Below are 27,701 nucleotides of genomic sequence, written 5' to 3'. Positions count from 1 at the left end.
GAATTAGAGTTAACACTTTTGCGGTACATTGTATGCAAAATGAAATTGTGTATGTGGTACTCTGGAATTGTATAGCAAGGGGGGATGAACTTGCTTAGTAATCAGCCTTTCAAGTCCCTCTATAGAGGTGCAGCTATACTAGTTCAAACTGGATTCTCCAGAGGTCAACAGACAAAGAAAAGACTTCTGGATACAAAGCTTTAGCTTAGGCTGACTCAGGATCTTCTTCCTGATCCCACAAATTGATAGGACCTCTGGTCCATGGAGGACCCCAATCCTTAGGAGGGGATTGGAAGGACTTGGCCTACTGAAGCTTCATAAGACTGTGGGCTCATTCTGAGATGAAGCTCTGACAAATATGTGATCACAAAGAAACCCTTAGGACGGGGTGATGCCTAGTAAGCTTATTAGCATGCGTGTAGGTTCTTTTATTGTTTTTTATGTTTTCTCTGCAATTTTTTTTACCTTAAAAATAAAGTAGCCTTGCTTTGAAAGACCTGTGTGGTAACTTATATATGTAGCAATTACACTGTTATCCATCTCCGAAAAGAAAGTAAGCAGGTCTGTTTGGGCAGACTGTCTGTGCTGGGAATTACACAGTGAAGCACAGACAGTGGTGGTGAAGCACTGGAATGGGTTACCTAGGGAGGTGGTGGAATCTCCTTCCTTAGAGGTTTTTAAGGTCAGGCTTGACAAAGCCCTGGCTGGGATGATTTAGTTGGGTTTGGTCCTGCTTTGAGCAGGGGTTGGACTAGATGACCTCCTGAGGTCCCTTCCAACCCTGAGATTCTATGATTCTATGAAGGCAGGCAACTGTCCAGCCTGGAAATACCCTGGTCAGAAGGGAGAGGGATGTATGTTTCCACCGAAGAGAGGCCACAGCTGGGGATCTGGAAGCCTGAGTGTGAGTGCCCTTGTTGGAGCACTGAGGGGAAATAGAGGTGCAGTTGCCCTGAACTGTGAAATTGACTTAGATATGAAAAAAATTTAAGGTAATGAAAAACAACTTGAAAATTGTTTCTCTTCCTCCCTCCTCAAAATGTAGGCCCCAATCCTGCAAAGATTTTAGCATATATCTGTAGCTTTATACATCTGAATAGTCCATTGACTTCAAGGAGGTTACTCACATGTGTGAAGTATGCAAGTGTTAAAGTCTTTGCAGGATCATGGCCTTAATTATTAATTTGCAAATAGACTTATTTTTGCAAACATGCACAAAAGATATCAGTTTTTCCAAGCAAAATGAGAGCTCACGTTAGAGGGCAAGCTGACGGGTTTTTGAGCAGAAAAACAGTCCAGTTTCAGTCCAAATGATTTTCCATGATTATTTTACGGGGTGCCCAACACTGTGCTCTTTGGACACGCTTTGCATGACTTAAAGCTGGATCACTTAACTTTTTCATATTAAAGGTGTTTGCAGTGTAGCTGTAGCTGTGTTGGGCCCAAGATATTAGAGAGACAAGGTAGGTGAGGTAGTATCTTTTATTGGACCAATTTCTGTTGGCAAAAGAGACATGCTTTTGAGCTTACACGAAGCTCTTCTTCAGGTCTGGGAAAGGTACTCACACAAAAACAGCAGATTTGTCACTCAACTTCAAAGCGAGTACAGCCACAGCTGGCCGAATTGGCTAAGTGCCCCAGACGTCATATTCACTAGAAGCCTGAGCAAAGACATGCTTTCCTCAGGTTATGTTTTCAGAGATTTAAGATGAGAGAGAGGGCCAGATTCTAGTCTGAATTGTATCTACTTAAATCCTGAATAACACCAGTGACTTCAGTTAAATTATTCTGGAGTTACACTGATGTAACTGAAATCAGAACCTGTCCCTGACTGTTGATAAAGCAGTGAGATACAAGAGCTGCAGAAGATCAGGCTCTTACACCTACAGTAGTGATCTCGGGCATGATTCTTCTTCGATCAACCTCAGTGGGAGAAGGATCAGGCCTATTGTGTAAAGGGATCAAGGAAAGACTGGTACAGAGTAGTGGACGAAGACCGATGGGGACCAGAAAGAGACAAGACTGTTTTTTTTTCCACTAGGTGATCGAGACAAAAGTCCTTCTGTTTTGAGCAACACTTTCATTAGCTTTTCAGATGCCCTGTGTAAAATTTGGTTATGCTATACATTTTATAATCCCATAAACAGCAAAACACACTCTGGGCCTGTGATGTGGCAGCTGCCCCGCACTGGCTGGCAAAGGGTTAATAGCAGCCCTTGGAGCGGCTGCACAGAACCCAGCCAATTAGAGGAAGGCTTGAAAGCAGCCTATCAGGGCCAGGCTGGGCCCTATAAGAAGGCTGCTAGGCAGAAAGGAGCTGATTCTCTCCCAGGAGGGCAAAGGAAGACGAACTGGCTCTTAGAGAAGCACCTAAGACAGAGCAGTGCTGGGCAGGGTCAGCAGAGGCTGGGAGAGCTCTAGGCTGACCACTGCCAGACTGGGGCCCTGACACAAAGAGGCAGAAAAGGTTCTGGGGCTACAGGGAAGTGGCCCAGAGAAGTAGGCAGTAGAAGCAAATTGGAGGAGGGCAATAAGTGGCTGCCGCTAGAGGGTCCCTGGGTTGGGGCCCAGAGTAGTGGGCGGGCCTGGGTCTCCCCTTTCCTCCCCACTTGCCAATGATGAGAGTGCCTAAGCTAGACTGCAGTTTGCCCTTGGAGGAAGGGGCTAGACTGGACTGCAGTGAGCCACTTACTGAGGCGAGTGATAGAACCAGAAGCTGCTGGTCCTTCAGAAGCGGGGGAGAACCAGGGAGCGGGGACAGCCAGCGGGCAGTGTCCAGAAGCAGATGCCGCAGTCTGGGAGTGATATGGGTCCGACTGTGAGGATGGTGGAAACTGAAAAAGTAATAGAGGGCGAGACACCACTAGCGAAGGCGTGCCGCTGAAAGAGCTAATTCCCTAACCAACCAGCAGGAGGCACTGCTGTGGTGAGTCCAACCCCATTACAGGGCCATAATCCCTGCTGTGACGGATGGGGGAACAGAATATCTGAAGCCTGTACGTAGGGTCTGCACACTTGTCTGTCATAGTTCTCAGTTCTTTGGCAACTCTGCCCATATCACTGTACACCAGGATTTTGAGTTAGGACAGGAATGGGTCAAAGGAGAAACAGGATCAAATCCAGTGGATCTGCCAGTAGCATTCACCACCCATTACTCCACATACTGCAGAGGAATGGTAGGGGTTACAGATTCAGTTGTGGCTACTCCCTCGATGAAATCTTGGGCCTACAGATGTCAACAGCAAAATTCCCATTGACTTCGGTGGGGCCAGGATTTCACGTCATGGCTCTACTGTGTTCCATGGACTGTGGGAAATGTTTCTCCTCTGACCCCTCACAAAGAATCCCTATGAACCAAGCCTGGGTACTGTCAAACTTGACAGAGGGGGAAGGCTTTGGTTCCTATAAAAGAAAATAGGAAAACTGAGGGAATAGAAGTTGATAGTCACTTGATAAAATTCTGCCTAAAAAGCTCAAAGATTAGGTTGCGAATAGAATCTTAGAACTGGAAGGGACCTTGAGAAGTCATCTAGTCCAGTCCCTCCTACTCATGGTAGAACTAAGTATTATCTAGATCATTCCTGACCGGTATTTGTCTAATCTGCTCTTAAAAATCTCAAATGATGGAGATTCCGCAACCTCCCTGGGCAATTTATTCCAGTGCTTAACCACCCTGACAATTAGGAAGTTTTTCCAAATGTCCAGCCTAAATCTCCCTTGCTGCAATTTAAGCCTATTGCTTCTTGGCCTCTCCTCAGAAGTTAAGCAGAACAATTTACCTCCCTCCTCTTTGTAACAACCTTTTATGTACTTGAAAACTGTTATCGTGTCCCCTCTCAGTCTTGAACAAACCCAATTTTTTCAATCTTCCCTCAGAGATCATGTTTTCTAGACCTTTAAACATTTTTTGCTGCTTAAACATTTTTGTTTCTCTTCTCTGGACGTTCTCCAATTTGTCCACATCTTTCCTGAAATGTGGTACCCAGATCACTGCAGAAAGGGATCTGCAGTGCTCCTTCTTAAGCAGTCATTTCCCATTTTGTATGTGTGCAGCTGATTGTTCCTTCACAAATGGAGTACTTTGCATTTGTCCTTATTGAATTTTATCCTATTTACTGCAGACCATTTCTCCAGATCATCTGAATTTTAATTCTATCCTCCAATGCACTTGCAACCCCTCCCAGCTGGGTACCATCCTCAAACGTTATAAGTGTACTCTTTATGCCATTATCTAAATCATTGGTGAAGATATTGAACAGAACCAAACCCAAAATTGATCCCTGCAGGACCCCACTCAATATGCCCTTCCAACTTAACTACGAACCACAGATAACAGTTTTCCAACCAGTTATGCACCCACCTTACAGGAGGTCCATCTAGGTTGTATTTCCCTAGTTTGTTTAAGAAAAAGTAATGTGAGACAGTATCAAAATCAAGATATAATCACATCTACCACTTCTCCCCATCCACAAGGCTTGTTACACTGTCAAAGAAAGCTATCAAATTGGTTTGACACAATTTGTTCTTGACAAATCCATGCTGATTGTTACTTATCACCTTATTGTGTTCAATGTATTTATATTCATGCAGCAGCTGTGTTGATTTTTTCTACCTCATTCTGTCTGAAATTTCTGTCTCTGGGATATCAGATAAGACCAAGGTTGGAAATATGTAAGCATGTTGAAAAAATTCCCTGAAGGATCAGCTCTCATGAATTAATGAAAGATGGCAGAGAATAATTTTGATGCATTTCAATGTACACTAAATCATTTACCTGTTTTGAAAATCCAGAAGTTCACTGTTAATTTTTTCAATGTCCAAGTCACTCCAAAATATTTCATAGTATCCACTGATATTAGCATTAACCGAATTGTAAAGACCATAAAGTTTCTGAAGCAGTGTAAGCTCCCGTTTTATTTTTTGTAGTTCTGGATATTCTGTTCCAAATTTTAAAAGAAGCAAGTTTGTGATTATCTATTAGATTCAAACTATTTAAGAAAAATATAATCTGTGTCTTTTTAAAATGAAGTTTTAATAAACATAAAGGGTCAGGTTTTGACACAATTATTCACACTGAGTAGTGAATACTCTTCAAATAGTCCCAAAAAATTCCCATTGAGCAGAATCTGGCCCACAGTAATTACTCAGTTTCCCACCAGTGTATGACCACTTCTTTATATCATAAACCTAACCATATTATGGAGAGACAACTCATGACTTTGTACTTACATTTGTGTTGAAGAAGGCAGCTAAAGTGGACACTTAGTCTACCAATTTCATAGGAAAACTAAAATATTTTCTTCCCAAATTTGCACCAGTTACTAGAGAGGTACAGATTTAATAACATTTAAAATGATCTTATAAAATATGTTAAAAGTTAGAAGCATTTAGAAATGACCCCATTTTAAAAAAAGTCAATCATTTTATTTCAGTGCTTTGGGGATTGTAGCTAAATATGTTGTTAAAATTTAGAAATGTCAAACTTGCCATTTGCAGGCACATTTCTTTCTTTCTTTTTTTAGGCAAAGTTACAATAAAATGTAAGCATACTTCATTGCTATGACTGTGACGGAGGTCACGGAATCCATTACTTCCACTTATCTCCGTGACATGTTCTGCCCTGGGGCTGGAACTCCCAAGCCAGCCCCGCCCCCGCAGCTGCCCTGCCGTGGCCAGCGGTGGGATCCCGGAGCTCCCACTGCAGTGGGGGACCCAGGAGCCCCAGCAGCAGTGGGTGCTGAACCCGCCTCTCCCTTTTGTCAGGGATATTTTTAGTGAAAGTCAGAGACAGATCATGGGCTTCTGTGAATTTTTGTTAATTGCTTGTGAGCTGTCCATGACTTTTACTAAATATATAAGTGACAAACTTAGTATTATTCATTGTACATTACTTACTCAGGATCAGGTTAATAGTCAAAGAACCTGACTAAAGATTCTGACTTGCTCCATGGAGAGCCCTTCTCCTGAGTTTGCTAAAAAAGAAAAGGGTGACCAAATTTCTGAACACCTATGAGGTTGCTCTATGTAGACTTTTAACAACATTTGAGGAGTTGACCCAGGAGCAAGCTGAAACAAATGGTTTAAATTCTAAGATATACACAATTTTGATTGAAAACAATGTTGATAATAAACAACTTAGATGAAAAGATGGGCAAGGGATTAGGACAAAGAAATGGGTCTGGATGGGTGGGTCTCTGTATGGGAAAGAGGATAAACATCTTGAATTAGTGCAGCTCATAATGAAAATGTTTATAAATTACTGTCTAGATGGCATCATGGGCAGCAGGTTTGTATAATTTTTGGTGATGCTGAAGTGGATCCATCCCATCCACAGGACAGACCGGGGCAACCGCCCTGGGTCCCGCGCTTTGGGGGGCCCCACTCTTCAGGGGGATGCGAGGTCCAGGGTGGCCTGAGGGGTTAGAAGGGTGCCTGGCACTGACAGCAGCAAGCAACCCTGCTCCGCCCCACCTCTTCCCCAAAGCCCCCACTCCACCTCTTCCCCAAAGCCCCCGCCCCTGAGCAATGCCGGGAGCTGGCGAGGTGGAGCAGAGTGGGCTGGGGCCAGGTCACTCACTGCTGCCAGCGCCAGGCCCCCCGCTAACTCCCCAGTCCGCCCTGGACCCCGTGACCTCCTGAAGCACAAGGCAGGGGTAGGCACCACCATGTTGTGCAATGAACACTTGACAAAATTACCAGACTTAGTGACAGACATTGGGGGTAGGGGGGTATTATGTCATTCAATCATTCAACCTATAACATAGCACACATTTTGCCATACTGAAAAAAAAAACCAGTAACCTAGCTAATAACAATAATAATAACTAATAATAATAAATTCAACTCATATAATTGATGAAAAATGTGTGTATACTGCATACGAGATTATATGAGAAATGAAAATGAGCTTGCTTTGGGATTTTACAAGGCACTTATATCATTTAAACACATTTAGTACCTTGAGTAATGATAACACTTCTTGAAAATCACATAAATAGGGAACCCACGGTCCCCTTACCTCACCCCATTGCAAAGGCACAGGGGTTATTGCTGGCTGCCCTAGGGCTGCAGAAAACCCTATGGGCAAAACATATGGAAAGAAGAGAATCAATTTATACAGAGGGCTGAAGGGGACTCCAATAGTGCATTAATTAACAATAAATACATCAAAATTAAATACATTACAGAGATAAGAACCTGGCATGACAGACTTTACTTCATGAGAAGCTCCAGAGAAAGAAGACCCAGAGGGAATAATGGTAAAAGTAATCCTAGGGAGACCAAAGGGGCTGGTAGAGGGAGCAGACAGAGAACAAGGTTAGAGGCAGAGTCACTTGCAGGGTTGACCCCGTCTTCTGCCTCTCCCCTGTGGGTGGAGACACACTGATCACTATCACTATAGCAGGGAGCAATAGAATGGAATGCCCAGAAGAATGAATGACTTGAGGCCAATTTCCTGAAGGGACCCTTACCCTTGCACAGCTTTTCTAGCTCCGACATTTACATTTCTACACAGGGTGGTTTGGCCCACAGAAATAAAAAACTGCATATTTTCCATGGACCAGTGGAAAAAAACAGGTACAATTCAAGTGACTTTTAAAATTGCCTATGAAACCGAGTTAACAAAATAAATGAGCTTATGAACAACCAGAAAATATACTTCTCAAGTAAAAAAAACTATAAATGGACTTCTTTGCAAGGAAATTGTAAGTTTTCTTACAGGAAAAGCCACAAACTGTCTGGAAAGGAAGATCACTCCATACGGCTAAATGCAGTGCCTTGCATGGTGTCAAGTATCAGAGGAGTAGCCGTGTTAGTCTGGATCTGTAAAAGCAGCAAAGAGTCCTGTGGCACCTTATAGACTAACAGACGTATTGGAGCATGAGCTTTCGTGGACATACCGGTGCATCCGACGAAGTGGGTATTCACCCACGAAAGCTCATGCTCCAATACGTCTGTTAGTCTATAAGGTGCCACAGGATTCTTTTCTGCTTTTACAGATCCAGACTAACACGGCTACTCCTGTGATATTGGAAAGGAAGAGTAGATTGAATTACTTGCCTCAGTGAAATTAAATATCCAGAGAATTGCTGTGCCTGTGATGATGACTGGGGCTTGCTCACCTGTGGCTCTCCCTCCCCATGCTGTGGAGGCATGGTCACGCAGGTCTGCATCTGCAAGCAGGCACCCTGCTTCCGGTGCAGCTCCCATTGGCCGTGCTGGCCAATGGGCTGGGGAGGGAGGGGAAGGCAAAGGGAGAGATTGTAGGGAGCTCTGGAGCAGGGGAGAGGGGAGTTGTCTGGCACAAAGGGGGGGCTCTCTGGAGAGGGGTGACAGTGGCACAGAGGTCGTTGGGGGTCTCTTGAGGGGGGCAGAGGGTTGTGTGGGTCTCTGTGGGGTGGAGGGGAGTGATGGATGGAGCCAGCTGCAGCCCTGGTCTGCTCTGCAGGGGGGCATTGCTATAGCCCCCTCAGGAAGCCCCCTCTGTACTGTGTATTTTATGCCAGCCCCGGGGTGCCCATCGCTGCTCCTTTCCCCCGCCCCCGGCTCCATCTGTCTGTCCCCACAACCCCCCAGCTGTGTCTGTGTGTCTCTGACAGTGACAGACTCCTGGGGACCTGGGGCTCTCTCTGCCTGCCGCTCCCTCCCCCTCCCTGCTGTAGAGGCGTGGCCAGGCAGTTCTGGCACCGCCCCCTGCAGCTCCCATTGGTGGGGGTTCCCAGCCAATGGCCTGGGAGCCGGGTCAGTGCTGGGGCCTCCCTGCAGCATGCAGTGACTCTGGGGACAGGGGAGCTTCTTGTGGGGAGGTGAGAGAACTGCCCCCAAGGTGAGAGCGCTCCACGTTGCCAACCCATGGCGCGGGGCCCCCCAAAGCAAGGGCCTGGGGCCCAAACATTGGTGGAGCTGGGCCCCTCCTTCATGAATATTGATGGAGCATGGGCACCATGGGCCCATATAACTCGCTGCCTATGGATGGCATTGGACTTCAGTTGTGATCCATCACATTTTTGCTACTAGGGAGGCGCTCTGTTGGAAGGTTGCAGGGAAAGGTGGGAGGAAATTATTAAAAAGATTCATCTTATGACAAAATGCCAGCTTCCTAGAGATCCCTTGACTGCTTACTTAATGCCCCAGGAAAGGATCTACATTTTAAACAGAGCAACAAATTAATTTATTATTTATTGCAGCTAGACTTTGTATTGCACATTATTAGAAAAATATGACCCCCTCCTCCTATGGAATTGTGGCATAGTAAAATATGGACTGTCCTTGTAATGGAAAAGCTTTCACACCACAAAGCACCAAAAAGAGGATACATATGTAAACATATTTCTGTCATCTCACAGGGTGAGCACTAAATGTAATATTTATAAAATAAAGTGTTTATTTCATTTTTGTCATAACTTTAATTTAAACCAAAGCATTTGTTGGGGAAGGCACTTTACTCTAGACAAGGAACATATTTTACTACAATGAAGCTGACACTGAAAGCATTTATCAGTATCACTATCAGGATTTACAGGGCCCAGGATAAGGTGTCAGCGTCCCCTCTTTGGTCCAGAGCCTTGCTGGACCCCATCTCCCAGAGAAGCTATCCATGATGTAATTTTCTGTAGCCCATCCCTTCCTGTCAGAGAGCTCACTGTCCCTTATTTATAACCCTATCCCTTGTTGTTTTTAATGACCCTGCCCTCACCAACCCTGCCAGCCCCTAGGCCTGCACTCACACAGCTTAGTACTCATATTCAACCATGCCCACTCACACAGGGACCGCAGAGACCTTAGTTGAATTGAGTGTGGGTACTAATTTTTATATCGATTCATTAATACTGTATTGATAAGACAATCTACTCTAAAAGTGTCACCAAAGCGTAACAGAGACAGAAGCTCAGGTTCTGGCATCCAACGAAGTGGGTATTCACCCACGAAAGCTCATGCTGCAAAACGTCTGTTAGTCTATAAGGTGCCACAGGATTCTTTGCTGCTTTGTCAGAGGTAGGCAGACTCCATCCAAGATGCCTTTGCAATCTTCAATAAGCTGTCTCCTGGGTGCAGTCATTATGGGTATGTCTACACTGCAGTTCAACACCCAGGGCTGGCCTGTGTCAGCTGACTCAGGTTCTCAGGGCTTAGGCTAAGGGGTTGTTCAGTTGCTATGTAAATATTTGGGCTCAGGCCAGAGCCCATGCTCTGGGACCATGCAGATATGCCCAGTCATCTACACAGCAATTAAACAGCCCAGTAACCTAAGCCCTGCAAGCCCGAGTCAGCTGACACAGGCCAGCTGCATTTGTTTAACTGCAGTGCAGACATACCCTTATAGTAACAAGAATTTGTCATGTTGCATCTCCTTCGGAGCTCCGTTTCTCAAAAAAGCTGTCTTCTGTATGTCAGGTAGAATCTATGGTTAAACTCCATTTCTGCACAGGATTGTCTAAACCATCTGTGACTGCAAATAAAGGATTCCTTTGAGGATGTTGACCCAGATTTTCAGGTGTGTCACAACGCCTCTTTGTGCACCTGAGGAAGATGGGCAAAGGTAGTTTAAAGTCACCTTTGCAGTCACTCAGGGCCAGATTTGTAAAGGTATTTAGGCACCTAAAGATGCAGATAGGCGCTTAGTGGGATTTCAAAAGCTCCTAGGCACTTTTGAAAACCCCAGTAAGTACCTACTTGCATCATTAGGTGCCTAAATACCTTTACATATGTCACCTCCAGCCTCTGGGCAACAGGGGACAAGTTTGGTATTGGATACAAACTGCTACAACTGCTATAATTTTGTACAACTAAGACCCAAACCTTAATGGACAAAGCTGCCAGACAGACAGCAACCACACAAACGCTTGGCTAATATTATTTGCCTGGTATTCATTTTGCGACATTCTGAACTCCAACTGTGGCATCATTACCTGTGACAGAAAGACCAAATAATTCTTCCCCACCAGAAAAAGTGATATACTTCCTCCACAGTTCATCAAACTTGGCTTGGAAGATTTGTAATCTATCACTTGCTTCCCAGGGAGGAATGTCTTCCGCACCAGGGCCTCTGCAAAAATCAACATAGTCAAATTCACATATACGGTAATACCAATTGTGCAGGTTTTCCAACGAGCATCATAGAGGTACTGTTTAAAGAAATGGAAAACTCTCCTAGCCACACACTATGAAATATTTTTTAAACATGAGGGATTTTTTTCTGACAATTGATGTTTATCACAAAAGATCTGAGAAGACAGACCAAAAATATAGTTGTTTTGACATCAGATGTTAGGTCTTTCCTAAGGGTTTTTCCTACATTTCCGGTGACACAACTCGCCCTAACTGCCAGCATCTGAAGTTAACAGGAACAAAAAATTCAACAAATATTTTATTTTGTTTCTATTACTTTACATTATTTTTTATTTTAAAATATATATTTTAATTAATGTGATTTTCACTTTCACTCTTCATGAAACAAGGGAAAATCACTACAACAGATAGCAATCAACACTCAATGGAGAAGATTACAATAGTTAGTGCCAGAGACAAAATTAAACCATCAAGTAAATACAATGAAGCTATATGATTTTTCCCTCCTAACTGTAAACTTCGATGGCTCAGTGCACTGGGTAACAGGATTCAGCAAGCCTGAATCTCCATTGACTTCAAAGGGACTATTGACACATTTAAAATTAAGCACACGCTTAAGTGCTTTGCTGGATCAGGACCTTAGAAGAGTTTGACTTGAGATTTGGGCTGAGGTTCTGGTTGATTCTTATTTTTTCCAATCCTAATTAATTCATCTAACATTTCAAACCTGAATCTTACACTGAAATTACTGAAATGAATCTATGGCAATAATAGTATTTGCCCAACCTAGCCCTTTAAGGGTAAAACACAGTGGGGGAAAAAATTTGCTTTTTGAAACTATGTATTTCTTTCAGCTGTAATGTGCCTCTTACAGCCCCTTGTTAGTTTCCTGAAGACATCTTGGATGTACCCTTCTGGAACAATTACCAATGTAACAATGTTGTACTGCACCATGATTCACTCACTTTTCATTATAGTCAGTGTAAAATTCCACAGCATCAATCTGGAACTTTTTAACACCATTCAGTAAATCTGTTTTCATGGATGGTTGCACTTCAAGCAGCAAGTCCTGAATCTTCAATACCTATCATAAGTAAATATATGCATAAAAGTGAAAATAATCAGAAGGATTTGAAATAAGTGAATGTTTAAAATAAACTGGTTCTCCTCCAGTCATGTGGCACAAAAAATTCTGACAAGAATGACTGTACTTTGCCTACTCTAGAAGTGATAAAGCTACAGTACCTGTGTGTTTAGGTTCTTCCAAGCATATGCCAACCCATCAACTCTTTCTGCATTTCCATCTTTAAACAGTAGATCATACTTATGTAGCAGAGCATAAGATTCCTCTATAGGTCCAACTGTCATGTCAATTTTAATCTCAGCCTCTCGTATTTCCTTTAGTGCTTCCATTGCTCCTCGCACATCATCAAGATCATTGATTGGCCTGTTTAATCGCTTGCTGAGATTGTCAATGAATGTGTAAACTGCATCCATGTCCATGGCAGCTTTTTTATTTAAAGCTAATCCAAATGATCTCTGCCTCAAACGACATTCCTGAATTAAGGCCATTTTCAAAGACTCAGTTGCAAAATCCACTGATTCCAATATGCAATGACTTGGCAGTTCTCTAATTTGGATTTCTAATTGCTAAGAATAAAACAAATAATCAACTTTACTGCACTATAACTTTTCTGTGAACAGCAGAAGAATTTTAAGCAATACTTACAGAAAAGTAACTAATCTGTGTTTGGAATTCAGACATCACTGGGTTAGTCTCTAGAAATTCTTTTACTTTTTCCTCTGGATCCTAATATAAATGGAGAATTGTGTATTATTGTTTAACATTTATAGTAGCCTCCTTATCCCCGAATGGGCTAGGTGCTGTGCAAACATAAATGAAGACATGGTCTCTGTCTCAAAGCTTAAGATCAAATTTAAGTTTTATAAATCATTCCAACTGCTTTGTTTTTCTGTCTTCTCTCCTTTTCCCCATTCCCCTTTTGAATCACATTTTCTGTATCTGTCAGCAGGAAATTGACACAGACCACGATTCCAGTTACCACTCCAAATATTTCTATGGAGTTTGAAATCAAGCTACCAAAACTATGGTGGGAATTTTTAGTCTACCCATCCCCACTCGTTGCAGAACAACTCATTCACTTACACCTAGAACATCTTCATGAAGTTGAAAATACACTCTATAGCCGCCTCACAGTAGCTGAATGAATCAACAGTCCCTTCTCCCAGAAAAAGATGGTTACTCACCGTTGTAACTGTTGTTCTTCGAGATGTGTTGCTCATATCCGTTCCAGTTAGGTGTGCGTGAGCCGCGTGCATGCTCGTCGGAAGATTTTTACCCTAGCAACACTTGGTGGGTCGGCTGGGCGCCCCCTGGAGTGGCGCCGCTATAGCACCAGATATATACCCCTGCCGACCCATCCGCCCCTCAGTTCCTTCTTGCCGGCTACTCCGACAGTGGGGAAGAAGGGCGGGTCTGGAATAGATATGAGCAACACATCTCGAAGAACAACAGTTACAACGGTGAGTAACCGTCTTTTCTTCTTCGAGTGATTGCTCATATGCATTCCAGTTAGGTGATTCCCAAGCCTTACCTAGGTGGTGGGGTTGGAGAGAGACGTGGCAGAATGTAAGACTGCTGAGCCAAAGGCTGCATCGTCTCTGGATTGTTGTACCAATGCGTAGTGTGAAGCAAAGGTGTGAACCGATGACCAGGTAGCCGCCCGACAGATTTCCTGGATGGGGACATGTGCCAGGAAGGCGGCAGAAGAGGCCTGCGCTCTTGTAGAGTGAGCAGTGAGATGGCTAGCCTGAACATGAGCAAGCTCGTAGCATGTCTTGATGCAGGATGTTACCCAAGACAAGATCCGCTGGGAAGAGACTGTCATGCCCCTCATGCGGTCTGCTACAGCTACAAAGAGCTGGGGCGAACGCCGAAAGGGTTTCGTCCTCTCTATATAAAATGCGAGAGCCCTACGGACGTCCAAAGTATGAAGCTGCTGTTCCCGGCGCGATGAGTGCAGTTTCGGGAAGAAAACAGGGAGGAAGATGTCCTGGTTTACATGAAAGGCAGACACTACCTTAGGGAGGAAGGAGGGGTGTGGTCGCAGGTGCACCTTGTCTTTGTGGAAGATCGTATAAGGAGGGTCAGCTGTCAGGGCACGAAGTTCTGAGACTCGCCTCGCCGAAGTGATAGCGACGAGGAAGGCCGTCTTCCAGGAAAGATATAAAAGGGAACACGTGGCCATAGGCTTGAAAGGGGGCCCCATACGTTTGGCTAAGACCAGGTTTAAGTTCCAGGTAGGGGTCGGTCGCTGGACCTGTGGGTACAACCGCTCTAGTCCCTTAAGGAACCTGGAAACCATCGGGTTAGAAAAAATAGAACGGCCACCTTCGCCTGGCCGGAAGGCCGAGATAGCCGCCAGGTGCACCTTTAAAGAGGAGACCGCGAGGCCCTGCTCCTTGAGGGACCAAAGGTAGTCCAATATCGCTGGAATAGACACCAGATGAGGATCGAAGTTGTTCTGATTGCACCAGTGTGAAAAACGCTTCCACTTGGCAAGGTAAGTCATCCTAGTGGAAGGTTTCCTGCTCCCCAAAAGCACCTGCTGTACCGCGGCAGAACAACGCCGCTCCGCTTGGCTCAACCATGCAGGAGCCATGCTGTGAGGTGAAAGGACTGCAGGTCCGGGTGGTGAAGCCTGCCGAAGTCCTGCGTTATGAGGTCCGGCCACAGTGGCAGGGGAATTGGTTCCGTCGAACATGCTGGAGCAATGAGAATGAGGTTGGCTCTGTCCCTCCGGAGCTTGAGCAGCACTCTGTGAATGAGGGGAAACGGCGGAAAGGCATAAAACAGGTGTCTCGTCCACGGGAGGAGAAATGCGTCTGAGAGGGAGCCCGGGGAGCATCCCTGGTAGGAGCAGAACACATGGCATTTCCTGTTCTCTCTGGAGGCAAAGAGGTCTACTTGGGGAAAGCCCCACCTCTGGAAAACTGTATGGATGACATCAGGACGGATCGACCATTCGTGAGACAGGAATGACCTGCTGAGGCGATCTGCCAGGGTGTTCTGTACTCCTGGGAGAAAAGACGCTACTAAATGAATAGAGTGGGCTATGCAAAAGTCCCACCGGTGAATGGCTTTTTGGCAAAGTAGGGAGGAACGCGCCCCACCGTGCTTGTTTATGTAGAACATTGTTGTCGTATTGTCCGTGAACACGGATACACAGTGGCCTTGTAGCTGGACTCGAAACGCCTGGCACGCTAGGCGGACTGCCCTCAGCTCCCTCACGTTGATATGTAAGGCCAGCTCCTGGGGTGACCAGAGGCCTTGAGTGTGTAGGTTCCCGAGATGGGCACCCCAACCCAGAGATGATGCATCCGTGGTCAGTGCCACTGAGGGTTGGGGAGGGTGGAATGGTACCCCTGCGCAAACTACCGCGGGGTCTAACCACCAAGTGAGGGAGTCGAGAACTGTCCCGGGGATCGTGACCACTGAGTCTATATTGTCCCTGTGTGGGCGGTATAGTGAAGCGAGCCATGTTTGAAAGCGCCACAGCCGCAGTTTTGCGTACAGGGTCACAAAGGTGCATGACGCCATGTGACCTAGGAGGCCGAGGCAGGTACGCACCGACGTTGTCGGGAAGGATTGGAAACTTCGAATGATCGAAGACACTGCCTGAAAACGTGGCAGAGGGAGGCAGGCCCTGGCCAGATTAGAGTCCAGAACTGCTCCAATAAATTCTATCTGCTGCGTTGGAGTCAGAGTAGACTTTTCGACATTGACCATAAGGCCTGGCCTCCCGAAGAGGTCTGTGACTACACGCAGGTGCTGGATACCTGCAGCTGGGAAGTCCCTCGAATGAGCCAATCGTCAAGGTACGGGTAGACGTGTATTCGACGACGGCAGAGGGCGGCAGCGACTACGGCCATGCATTTGGTGAAGACTCTCGGGGCCGTAGATAGGCCGAAGGGGAGCACCGTGAACTGGTAGTGCTGGTGGTTGATGACAAAACGAAGATATCGTCTGTGTGGCGGGTAAATGGCAATGTGGAAGTACGCGTCCTTCATATCGAGGGCGGCATACCAGTCTCCGGATCCAGGGATGGGATAATGGTCCCCAGGGTTACCATGCGGAACTTGAGTTTTACCATAAATCTGTTGAGTTCTCGCAGGTCTAGGATTGGTCGTAGACCTCCCTTTGCCTTGGGGATTAAAAAGTAGCGGGAATAAAACACCCTGCCCCTCATGCCCTCGGGCACCTCCTCTACGGCACCCAGACTTAAGAGTGTATGGACCTCTTGCAAGAGGAATTGCTCGTGAGAGGGGTCCCTGAAGAGGGACGGGTAGGGAGGGTGGGAAGGAGGAGGAGAGACCAATTGGAGGTAGTATCCCGCTTCCACCGTGCGGAGGACCCAGCGGTCGGAGGTTATCTGGGACCAGGCAGGGAGGAAATGGGAGAGACGGTTGGAAAAGGAGGGTGAAGGATCCGGTAGGGAAACTGGTGGGTCGTCCTCGGGCGTCCCATCAAAAGTTTTGCTTTGTCCCCGAAGATGGTTTTGGGGGCGCTTGAGTTTGGTTTCCCTGGTTGCCAGATTGTCTCCGCCGGTTCACCCTGCCACGACGTCTGGTGTCTTGTCGCGGTCTGGGCTGATTATAGGGGTGGTATGGCTGGGGCCTGAAGGACCTACATTGGGTTACCGGTGTGTGCATGCTCAACGAGCGCATTATAATGCGGTTGTCCCTGAGGCTTTGCAGTCTTGGGTCGGTTTTCTCTGAAAAGAGACCCTGTCCATCAAAGGGTAGATCCTGAATCGTCTGCTGCAATTCAGGAGGAAGACCCGAAGGTTGGAGCCATGATATGCGCCTCATCGTTATCCCAGAGGCAAGAGTTCTGGCTGCCGAGTCTGCTGAATCCAGGGAGGCCTGGAGGGCAGTTCTGGCTACTTTTTTACCCTCTTCCAAAAGGGCCGTATATTCCGCGCGGGAGTCTTGTGGTAGGAGTTCAGTGAACTTGCCTACAGATACCCATGTATTAAAGTTGTAACGGCTTAGGAGGGCCTGCTGATTGGCCACCCTAAGCTGAAGGCCTCCAGCCGAGTATATCTTACAGCCTAGGAGGTCCATGCGCCTAGCCTCCTTCGCCTTAGGAGCTGGTGCCTGCTGGCCATGCCATTCCCGCTCATTGACAGATTGTACCACCAGTGAGCAGGGAGGTGGGTGGGTATATAGATATTCATAGCCCTTTGACGGGACCATGTATTTCCTTTCCACCCCCCGAGCCGTAGGTGTAATAGAGGCTGGGGACTGCCAGATGGTGTCAGCATTGTTTTGTATAGAACGGATGAACGGGAGGGCCACTCGAAGGGGGGCATCAGCCGTCAATATGTCCACCACTGGGTCCTCTATTTCAGCCACCTCCTCGACCAGTAGGTTCATGTTTTGAGCTACTCTCCGTAACAGGTCCTGATGAGCCCGAAGATCAATAGGAGGAGGACCCGAGGAGGATGTTCCTGCTACCGCCTCATCAGGCGAGGAGGAGGAGGAGAGGTCCTGTACCAAGGGGTCCTGTGGTGTGTCAGTGAGCTGCGGAGCTCCTTCTTCATCAGGATGAACTTCGGGTTCCGCAGAAACAAGCGGCTCCTCTTCCGTGCCCGTGGAAGGAGGTCGGCTGACCGTGGCTTCAGGGACTCTATGATCAGAGGGACCTGAACGCTGAGCCATGAATGGGGCACCTTGCGCCTCGTGGTATGCCCATGGAGTCCAGAAAGCCCATTGAGGGGGGCCTTGCTCTTGGCCTTGTGCCTCGGACTGATGGTAGGAAGCACTGCCGGCGTGGGATGAGATGGACGGATGCCTTGAAGGCCATGGCGGTGCCGAGAGACCCTGGGATGGTGCCGCCGATTCAGCCGTTCGGTCCCGGGGCGGTACCAAAGAACGGTACCGGTCCTGTTGGTGCTGGGACTGAGATCGGGACCATCTACCATGCAGGTGCCAGGTCTCTATGGCGAGAACGGCTGCGGGACGTACGGTACCAAGAACAGTACTGAGAGCCGGATCGGTGCCGATAGTGACTGTCCAGAGATCGGGATCATGAGCGCCTCCACGAGTACGACCGGTACCGCAATGGAGAGTGGTACTGGGACTGCGAGCGGTGCCGGGATCGGGACCGGCATGAGCAGGAACGTCTCCGAGATCGCGATCTGGAGTGACGCCTCTCTTGGTGGTCAGGGGAAGAGGGCCTCATAATGGCCGGCTTGCCAACTGACTGGATGACCCGTGCCGGGGGTTGAAGCTGCGTCGACTCCGTTAGCGCAATGAGCTCTCATGCCGTCGAGAAGGTCTCGGGAGTTGAAGGGAGAGTTCAACCGCAGCGTGAACCGGGGAGCTGTGTGGTACCGGACTCAACGGCCCTTGCGGTGCCGGAATCGACAGTGCCGCGCTAGGAGGAGCTTGTAACTGCGGTGCCAGAGTTGATGGTGCTGGCGCAGGTACCAGGGTCCGGCCTGTAGGCCTGGGTGCATGCTCCTTTCTAGAGGATGTGGCCGGCGCAGCACAACGTTTCCCAGAGGGGGAAAGGGATCGGTGCCGGGGAGCCGGTGCCAGCTGATGTCGGTTCCGGGTCTCGGTACCGGAGTGAGCTGGCGCCGAAGGTGCGCTCCTCACCAATGCAGACTGCTGGCGGTCAGTGCCGGCGCCACAGGGCTAAGTGCCGATTCCATTAGGAGCTGCTTTAAGCGAAAGTCCTGCTCCTTCTTTGTTCTTGGCTTGAACGATTTACAAAATCAACACTTATCAGGAAGGTGAGACTCTCCTAAGCACTTCAGGCAAGATTCATGAGGGTCTCCCACCGGCATCGGCTTCTGGCAGGCTGAGCACAGCTTAAACCCCGGTGCCTTGGGCATGAGCCCACACTGGGTCAGGGGAAAAGGGGCTACTCCCCCAATCCCCCGGTGGACTACAAACACTAACTACAACTAAACTATTAAAAACTAACTATAACTACACTAAAGTTGAACTATATACACGATAAGCTAGAAATAAGTGCGAGAAGCTAGGGTTGTGGAGGACAGCAATGCCGCACTCCACTGTTCCAACGACCGTCACGGGCGGTAAGAAGGAACTGAGGGGTGGATGGGTCGGCAGGGGTATACATCTGGCACTATAGCGGCGCCACTCCAGCGGGCGCCCAGCCGACCCACCGAGTGTTGCTAGGGTAAAAATCTTCCGACGAGCGTGCACGCGGCGCGCGCACACCTAACTGGAATGCATATGAGCAATCACTCGAAGAAGAATTGTATGTTTTTTACCTATACTTTACAGCTACTAATATAAGACTAGGGCATATTCAGCACCAGATCATTTAGCATACAGTGCAGCTTGGTGGGAGGAAATACTAATGATGGCATTGGCATGACGTTCTGCTCCTACAGAGGCTGGATGTTGGGCTCTGTAAAAGGTGAAGTTGCAGTTTCACCTCCACCTCCTACCCAGATATATTTTTGGTCTTGTATAGGCTCACTTTGAACTATCTGATCTTCATCCAGGTGCTAATCTGTAGCTGGCATTGGGAGGTCTTTTGTGATTACACTTTTTGCATCTGCTGAGGAGAGAGAAAGCAGAGTATCACCTGTGTATTGTTAGTTATGAAGATGATGGCAACTCACAATTTGCACAAATGGTCTCACAGAGACACTGAAGAGGAAGAAGAACAGCACTGATTCCTGCAGAACTCTATACATAAGTGCTCTTGTGGATGAAGAGCAGCCGTCATTCACAACTCTTGGAATATTCGTGGAGAAACCATTTGTTTAATGGTTTAATGATTGAAACCATTACAGTGCTATATCACTTAATCTTGCAAGTCTTGTAAGTGCAGCAGCAGCAACAGTGGCCAGCTCTGTCAAAGGCTGAGGAAAGGTTAGGTAATCACTGAGGTTCAGCCCATATTCATGGCCACGAAGTAGCTCCCCATAGGGGCTTTTAGGAGGGGAGGTTGGAAGCAGCCAGTAGTTAGAGAGATGGCATTCATCATGTGCAAGGATCAGACAGACTCTCTCATTCTTTAGCGTGAAGGGCTGGTAGTCTGTCCTCACTAAAGGAGGCACTTATATGTTTCTCTGCACTGGCTTTCACTAATCAGGAGCCTCCCGGATCTATGTCACAAGTTATTACTTGCCAAGCCATTCCTCAGAGTTCAACAAGTATGTGATGGAGCCAAACTCAGAGCAAAAACCCATCCACCATCCTGGACTCTGTTCTGTTTTAAAATCTTCAGTCCTGGCTTGGTTTTCCTGTGTGCAGTTTATCCTTTCTGTGAAGCTGGATGAAAGTTCCTTGCAGCAGTTGGTCCTTGTGTCTGAGGCCTCATTTATGCATTCAGGGAGGATTAGCCAGTTCACTCTTTGGAACATCTCTGCAGGCTCTGATTTCCCAGAGGCAATGGTGGAGGAGAAGATGGTTCTTTTCGCTTCCTATACAGCTGAGGCACATTCCTGTAGCAAGTCCTTCTGCTGTTGTCAGAAAGATTCAGAGTGGATTTTGTGCTACCAACATTTTGATTTTTCTGTCTTCTTCTGACCAATAAAAAATATTATGTCACCACCTTGTTCTTCTGACATAGTTCATCAGGGAATTGTGGTTATTTATGTGGTCAGTAAGAAAGAAAGGGAAGTATTAGGGCTGAGGTATCAACTTTATACTGTAAAATCTTAAGATATAGCAAATACTTATGTACAAAAAATAAATCTACTGCTCCTAGAAAATGTTTGAGGGTGAAGAAACATGACAGTCAAAATCATGCACTGTTTACAGGAAACACAATTTATTAATACAACCAAAAGCAGATCATTTTACCCAGTAAAAAGTAGCATGTTTTGCAATAAAGTGAGATATATTAATATATGTATTTAACCTGATTCCAGATGCTGGAGAATTTAGCAAAGCTCTTCAAAATATCCACTGCATCAGTTTTAAGAGATAAAATTATTGTGGTAAGCTGGATCACAGCTTTGTTCACATCCTTGTGTTCACTGATCTGTTTGTCCAAAGGTCTCAATGCCACCATCTTGGTGAGTTTGCTCTCATCACCCAGCTCGATGGCAGCAGTCTGTTCCATCTGACGTAAATGAAACAACAGTAAACCTGCGTCCAATAGTTTTACTGAACATTCTACAACAAGAATGAGCAACTTATGAGTGCAGATAAAAATAAAAGAAAAACACCCTTCATGAATAACCACTTGCACTTAGTTTAGCTCATGTCACTGAATTATAATTCTATTCTTAAAGGTGACTTTGTAAAAATGGCTTTGTGGGGTTCCATGTTTGTCTCTCAGTGATTTCGGTATCAACTGTGCTGCATTTATGAGTAACACTGAGGGAGAGGGGGTTCCCCTAAACTGCTAGCCCTGCAATTCCTGTCCGGGCTCTGAGAGCAAAGCTGAGTTCTTTCCTTCTTGCATATACAAGCTTCTGTAAGCTGCAGAGGGGTAAATGGAACATAGTAAACAATTCTGTTCTGATGATGCATAAGGAGAAATTGAATCCTACTCCTTCTCTCTTAGCTGTTTTCATGATGTAGGGCTTAGAGGAGGAAAAAGCAGTAAATCCTTTATTTTTGTCATTGAAATCAGCAGATATGCCTTACTATACACAGGGAACAGATCTGCTGAATAAAAAGGAACCATTTTTATAAAGTATCAGAGGGGTAGCAATGTTAGTCTGGATCTGTAAAAGCAGCAAAGAGTCCTGTGGCACCTTACAGACTAACAGACGTATTGGAGCATGAGCTTTCGTGGGTGAATACACATGCATCTGACAAAGTGGGTATTCACCCACGGAAGCTCATGCTCCAATACATCTGTTAGTCTATAAGGTGCCACAGGACTCTTTGCCATTTTTACAAAGCCACTTTTCAGAGAACCAGCTTGGAAATGAAGCATTTTCCTCTTTCCCTTTCCTGGAATTAGAGCCAGCTCCTTCCTTTCTTTGATGGTCATAGAGATAGAGAATTTATTTGGGCAACCTTCAATCAGAGTTTCAACCCAAGACAGATGAGGCATGGCACTGCAGGCCCCACACTCCTAGATATTCCAGTTGTAGCACCAGTATTTTTTTTTAAAAACCACACCCTACTGTATGTATTAACTATGGCTAGAAAGGACATGATTTCCACTGTCCAGAGGAGAAATGTTTTCTGTCTGCAGACCCTGCTGGAGCCCTAGGCATAACTAACAGTGTGAACCAAAGTAGATCTGGTGGTGGCACAACAGTAACATGCTAGGTATAAGCTAACACCAAATAAGAACATTCCTGACCAGAGAGGATGGCACAAAACTACACATATCTCTCGAGTAACTATGTTAACACATTCCTAAGAGATGGTACAAGAACACATCGACCCTTCCTAAAGATAAGGAAGGAATGACAGGATAATGGATAAGGATGTTTTGTTCAAAGTAGCAGGTACGAGGTATAAGGGTGGTAACTAACAACATCTAGAGCAGGGGTTGGCAACCTTTCAGAAGTGCTGTGCCGAGTCTTCATTTATTCACTCTAATTTAAGGTTTTGCGTGCCAGTCATACATTTTAACGTTTTTAGAAGGTCTCTTTCTATAAGTCTATAATACATAACTAAACTATTGTTGTATGTAAAATAGATAAGGTTTTTAAAGTGTTTAAGAAGCTTCATTTAAAATTAAATTAAAATGCAGAGTCCCCAAGACCGGTGGCCAGGTCCTGGGCAGTGTGAGTACCACTGAAAATCAGCTCGCGTGCCGCCTTCGGCACTCGTGCCATAGGTTGCCTACCCCGGATCTAGAGTGTAATATATAACTTGTTTGTACTAATGTATAAAAGAAGTCGTCATAGGAGGGGCATCTTTGTATTGGCCTAGGGGACAGCATCCTGTTATGCTGGCTGAGCCTTTACCTTGTCATAGGCATACATGTGACCCGTTGGACTCATTGTTCAACTCAAGTGTTTAGACTCGTTTCTGACACACATTGAGCATTAGGTTTGAAAGAAGTGTGCCTTTGAAAATTGTCCATGTTTCCTGAATCAACTTATCTGAAGCCTGCTTTCCCTGTCCCTGTTATATACAGACTTACAAATAAAAAATGTGCACTGTCTTTTTGTCCCATGGAGTTTCTGTGCCTGATCCAGGAAGGATCAGTCCAGACAGTATGCTCCTCCATGTAACTTTTTAAAACCCCTACATCTGAGGGCTACATAGAAATACAACATTCTGCTTCTTTAAGCTAAAGCTATTGCCACTCCATGGTCATCTGGCAGGCCAGGATAGTAATTATAACTCTGCCCCTAGAGTGCAGACATGTCATCTGCATGACAAGCCTAGGATCCACCAGCCCAAGGGAGGTTGCTCAAAATGATTAATATTTTTATTGGATAAACTAGGCATTCATATGTCCTTTTGGTTCCCTCATTTCCCCCCTCCCTTCCTTCATCTTTTCTCTGGGAACTCATTGAAGCTCCTTTCAAAGCTTCCAGGGTCCACTTATTTTCCTATTTGCTCCCCACTTCCCTTTAAGAGCCATGTGCTGAACCAACTATTATAACAGTGGGAGATCTGCACACTTCTCTATGAAGACAAAGACTAGATGGAAAAAAGAAAGTGTCTTTTAAAAATCAGTTTAATTTAACCTGGTACTACCATCACTAAAATGTATTAACTATAAAATAGTTATAAGTATAAAAGTGATTGCATAGCATCACTACAAAGCAGAATTTTAAGGTTGTTTGGGTGCCTTAACTGTGCATTTCCGTATCCTTACAAGTGTGGAGTTGGTTTAAGTTTAACCTTGACTATGACTGTCCTGGGTTTGTAGTGCTTGTTTTAGTGCAACTACAACATCCATGTGATGTTTTTTTACTCTTACATTACTGATAGTATGTATGTATTCTCAAGCTTAACACGCTCTTAATACTGATTTTCTCTGGGAAGATCAATAGTGTTTTATTATGCATAATTAGCTGCATAATAAAACACAGATGATGTTAGTTTTCTCCTATAGTCTATAATAGCACTAACACTAACATTATTTGTAAAAATCTCTTTGTATAAGCTAGTGCTCTTTTTAATATGGAAAATATTTTCAATAAAAGCATGCTAATAATGAATGTCTTCTACTTAACTGATTGTTTAATGTAAAGATTTTACATAAATACATATGTTCTCAGTAAATTGTACAATATACCTCACTAGAAAAAAATCCAAAACTACAAGTCAAAAAATTAATGTAAATGTAACCTTTCCTAGAAAATTTAGAAGTGTAAACCCTTCTATGCATCCGAAGAAGTGAGCTGTAGCCCACAAAAGCTTATGCTGAAATACATTTGTTAGTCTCTAAGGTGTCACAAGTACTCCTGTTCTTTTTGCGGATACAGACTAACACGGCTGCTACTATGAAAACTAAATACTTAGTTTCTCTAACCATTCTTTTTTAACATTCTAAGCAATTTAAATTTTAAAAAGTACTCTACCTGCTGCTGTCTATGATGTAAATGAGCAAACTTCCACAGTGGGATATCTCTGGCCATCGATAATATGATATTTACTGCTTTGTTTACCACATTCTGAAAAGAGCAGAATATTCACCTTAAACATAAAGATCAGTCCTCGCTAAAAAAAAAAACAGCCTGATTAATAGCAAAGTTGAAAAACGCACCTCTCATCTTTACATTCTTCCACTTAGCAATGCTATATTCTAATAAGTGCTATATTATAGGGCACCCCAAACAATTCATATACTTTGAGAAAGGAAAGGGGTGTTCCATAATGTCCTATCCACACAGCACAAAGTTAAACCTGTTTAAAAAAATCATCTAACTTAAACATGGATTAAACCACATACTAATAATCCTTACACTTCTACATGCCTTTCATCCAAGGATTTTAAAGAGCTTTACAAACATTAATTATACCTCACAGCACATTGTTGTTTAATTATTATATTATACCCTGTTTAAAGAGGAATAAACAGAGGCAGTTAAGAGAATTAATTTACTCTTATTTCACAACCATCATAGAGTGCCTTTATACATTTATTTAGTCTAGTTACATACATTTGTAGCTGTACAAATGATGGCATCATACAAACCTTTCTATCTACAGTATTTAAATTTACTTTTTATTATCTGACTTCTTGTTCCCAGACCACACAGGCTGCAAATTAAATCTGACTGAGAATTTGAAGATTGATTTAGGGAGTGGCAGATCAAAATGTTGCTAGGCTGCCAGTCACATTATAACTAATTGCTTTTGGAATCAGTGTAAAGTGATTCACGTAGCAGTTGATTTTAAGCATGTGCTTAAGTGTTTTGCTGAAATAAAATGGGATTACTCATATGCTTAAACCTAAGAACATTCTTAAGTGCTTCACTAAATCAGAGTCTCATTGTGTGGCAACTGATATATAGCTGTTTTCACACTTATATGGTCATTGAATATTCTTCAGGAGTTTTAAGTAATGGGCGCAGCCTGAGCTTTTACTGATTGCTTTGAATTCAACTTTTTTGGTTTGCACACCCTCTTTGAGAAGTTTTCCTTTTTAAAGTAGAGGATTATAGATGAAAGGTGTTAAGTTTCCAGTAGAATTATTGTTTTTATTGGCTAGAATAACATCTTGATTGATGGCTCCAGTTTTCTAATTTCTCAAGATACCATCTTGTGTACCATTGATTTTTTTTAAAATGTCCTATTTTTCTCAGTTCTATTCTTATCTGAGGTTAAATAGACACGCCTTATTTAAAAAAAAAACGTATAAGTATGTGATACCAAGAATGATTGTGATATGCATTTATTTTTGTTGATGTTACCTGAATATCATCAAGACTTGGCCTCAAGACAACATTGGGAATGGCCAATTGAATTTCAGCTTTGAATAACGGAACTCTTTGATCTTTTATGAACTTGGTCATCTGATATTTAGAGTTGAGAACATGTAAGCGACGCCTTAAAGCAGCTAAAGAAATCCTGGTGCCTAGATAAATAGAACATTTTAGAAAAATTATAGTTGCGACCACAAGTTCAGAATTTTTTAAAATATTATAAAAATGTGTCATATAATTAAAAAAATAAAAGTAAGTATAGTTTAAAATGAAAAACCTACATTTGACTAGAGAGTCGGTATTTTTCTGACAAAGCTGCCCCATCAGGTTATAGTAACTACAGGACAGACATTCCTGGCAGCGTGTTTTCTGTTTCATATCAAGGTGTCCACAGGCAAATGAATCCTGAAAAGTCACAGTGAAACAGCAAACACAAAATAAAAAGGCTCCAAATAATTCATATTTCATAAATGAAATAATTATTCATAATTATTTACATTTTAGATCTTACCTGCAGATTGCTTTTGTCTTCCAGTTTCAATCTGTGCTTCAGAATGTCTATCAATTCATACATGGAACGTTCCACTTGCTGGCTTTGTCTACAAAGGAACGTTATGGATTTCAGAATATAACCACCCACAAAAGAAATGGGGATGCCCAAAAGAGAAGAAAGCCTAATACCACTCGGGTTTTCAGAACACACTATATTAAAGGGTGAATGCAGAAATACACCCCAACTGTTCAGTTCGTTTCTACTGCCTGGATGTACTGTAAAATAACCAATGGATGTTAAAGTATCCTGGGATATTTTCAGCATCCTATTTTGAAGACTGCAATATATCCAATACAACTAGATCTCCTGGATTCTTTGACGAGGATCAGGGTTTTTTTCCAGCTTTGGTGAGCAATCATAGACATACATTTCACTCAGGTTGGGCTTATCAGGATGATACAGCAAGCTAACCTAATGTACACAGCAAACCATACAAAAATTATAGTAGGCTAGAAGAGAGGCAGCCTTTCATCATTCTGACATGCAAAGCACACTTAGATGTGTCTCAGTGGAACACAACTGAACAAGTATTACATGATAATGTAAAAATGCAAAATATTATATGCAGCACCTAGAGAAGGAGAGTCTATCTTCTAGTCCTAACTCAGCTAGTTAACATTAAGAATAAACTTTACTTGTCATTGCATAAATAGGCTGCTCTGAAGTTCTCTAACCAAAGGAAAGGAGAGTAAATATCAGTCAAGCAAAACAGGAAAGAAATAATATAAATGCTTTATTTTTGTTGCATTTAAGATGCCTATAGATTTTGTTGTTAAAAGTTCAGAGAAAGAGTTCAGCTTGGTCCAGCAGTCTTGTTACAATAGATATTAAAAAGCTAACCATACTATTTTAAATCCTACCATTATGGACTCTACAAACCACACATGAGTAGACTTACTGAGACAGAGTTTCAGCAGCTGTAGCAGTAAGTTTTTCTGTCCTTTCCAGGAAAGCAGGTACTTCAATGGGTTCATCTTCGGGTAGAGTTACAAGAGGAGTGTCTGACATATCCTGCAGAATTCTTTCAATTCTGCATTCCAGTGTGTCAGAAGCTTCTTTGACTATATACCCCACTTCTTCTAGGGACTTATAAACTTTCTCGAGGACTAAGCAAACAGAAAATAAAATGAAAACACACAAGATATAGCACATGAAATCACTTTTTAAAAGGTCATATTATATTGGAATACAAAAGACTTATCTTTCTA

General features: G+C 44.3%; 1 protein-coding gene across 1 annotated transcript in view; it reads right to left on the bottom strand.

Moving 5' to 3' along the window:
- Positions 1-27,701, bottom strand: part of LOC120397507 (dynein heavy chain 5, axonemal-like) — a 289,224-nt gene that overhangs the window by 186,244 nt on the left and 75,279 nt on the right. Inside the window, exons 25-35 of the mRNA XM_039523452.1 lie at positions 27,392-27,599; positions 26,452-26,539; positions 26,222-26,345; positions 25,929-26,092; positions 24,594-24,686; positions 21,005-21,208; positions 12,800-12,880; positions 12,316-12,720; positions 12,036-12,154; positions 10,911-11,047; positions 4,775-4,937 (exon numbers count right to left, since the gene is read on the bottom strand). Of these exons, the coding sequence (XP_039379386.1) occupies positions 4,775-4,937; positions 10,911-11,047; positions 12,036-12,154; positions 12,316-12,720; positions 12,800-12,880; positions 21,005-21,208; positions 24,594-24,686; positions 25,929-26,092; positions 26,222-26,345; positions 26,452-26,539; positions 27,392-27,599 (1,786 nt within the window). The remainder of the gene's footprint in view (positions 1-4,774; positions 4,938-10,910; positions 11,048-12,035; positions 12,155-12,315; positions 12,721-12,799; positions 12,881-21,004; positions 21,209-24,593; positions 24,687-25,928; positions 26,093-26,221; positions 26,346-26,451; positions 26,540-27,391; positions 27,600-27,701) is intronic.

The sequence above is a fragment of the Mauremys reevesii genome, linkage group 2, assembly GCF_016161935.1.
Source record: "Mauremys reevesii isolate NIE-2019 linkage group 2, ASM1616193v1, whole genome shotgun sequence".
Classification (NCBI taxonomy): domain Eukaryota; kingdom Metazoa; phylum Chordata; order Testudines; family Geoemydidae; genus Mauremys; species Mauremys reevesii.
The sequence above is the reverse complement of the archived record's forward strand: the minus strand, read 5'-3'. Positions and strand labels throughout refer to the sequence as shown.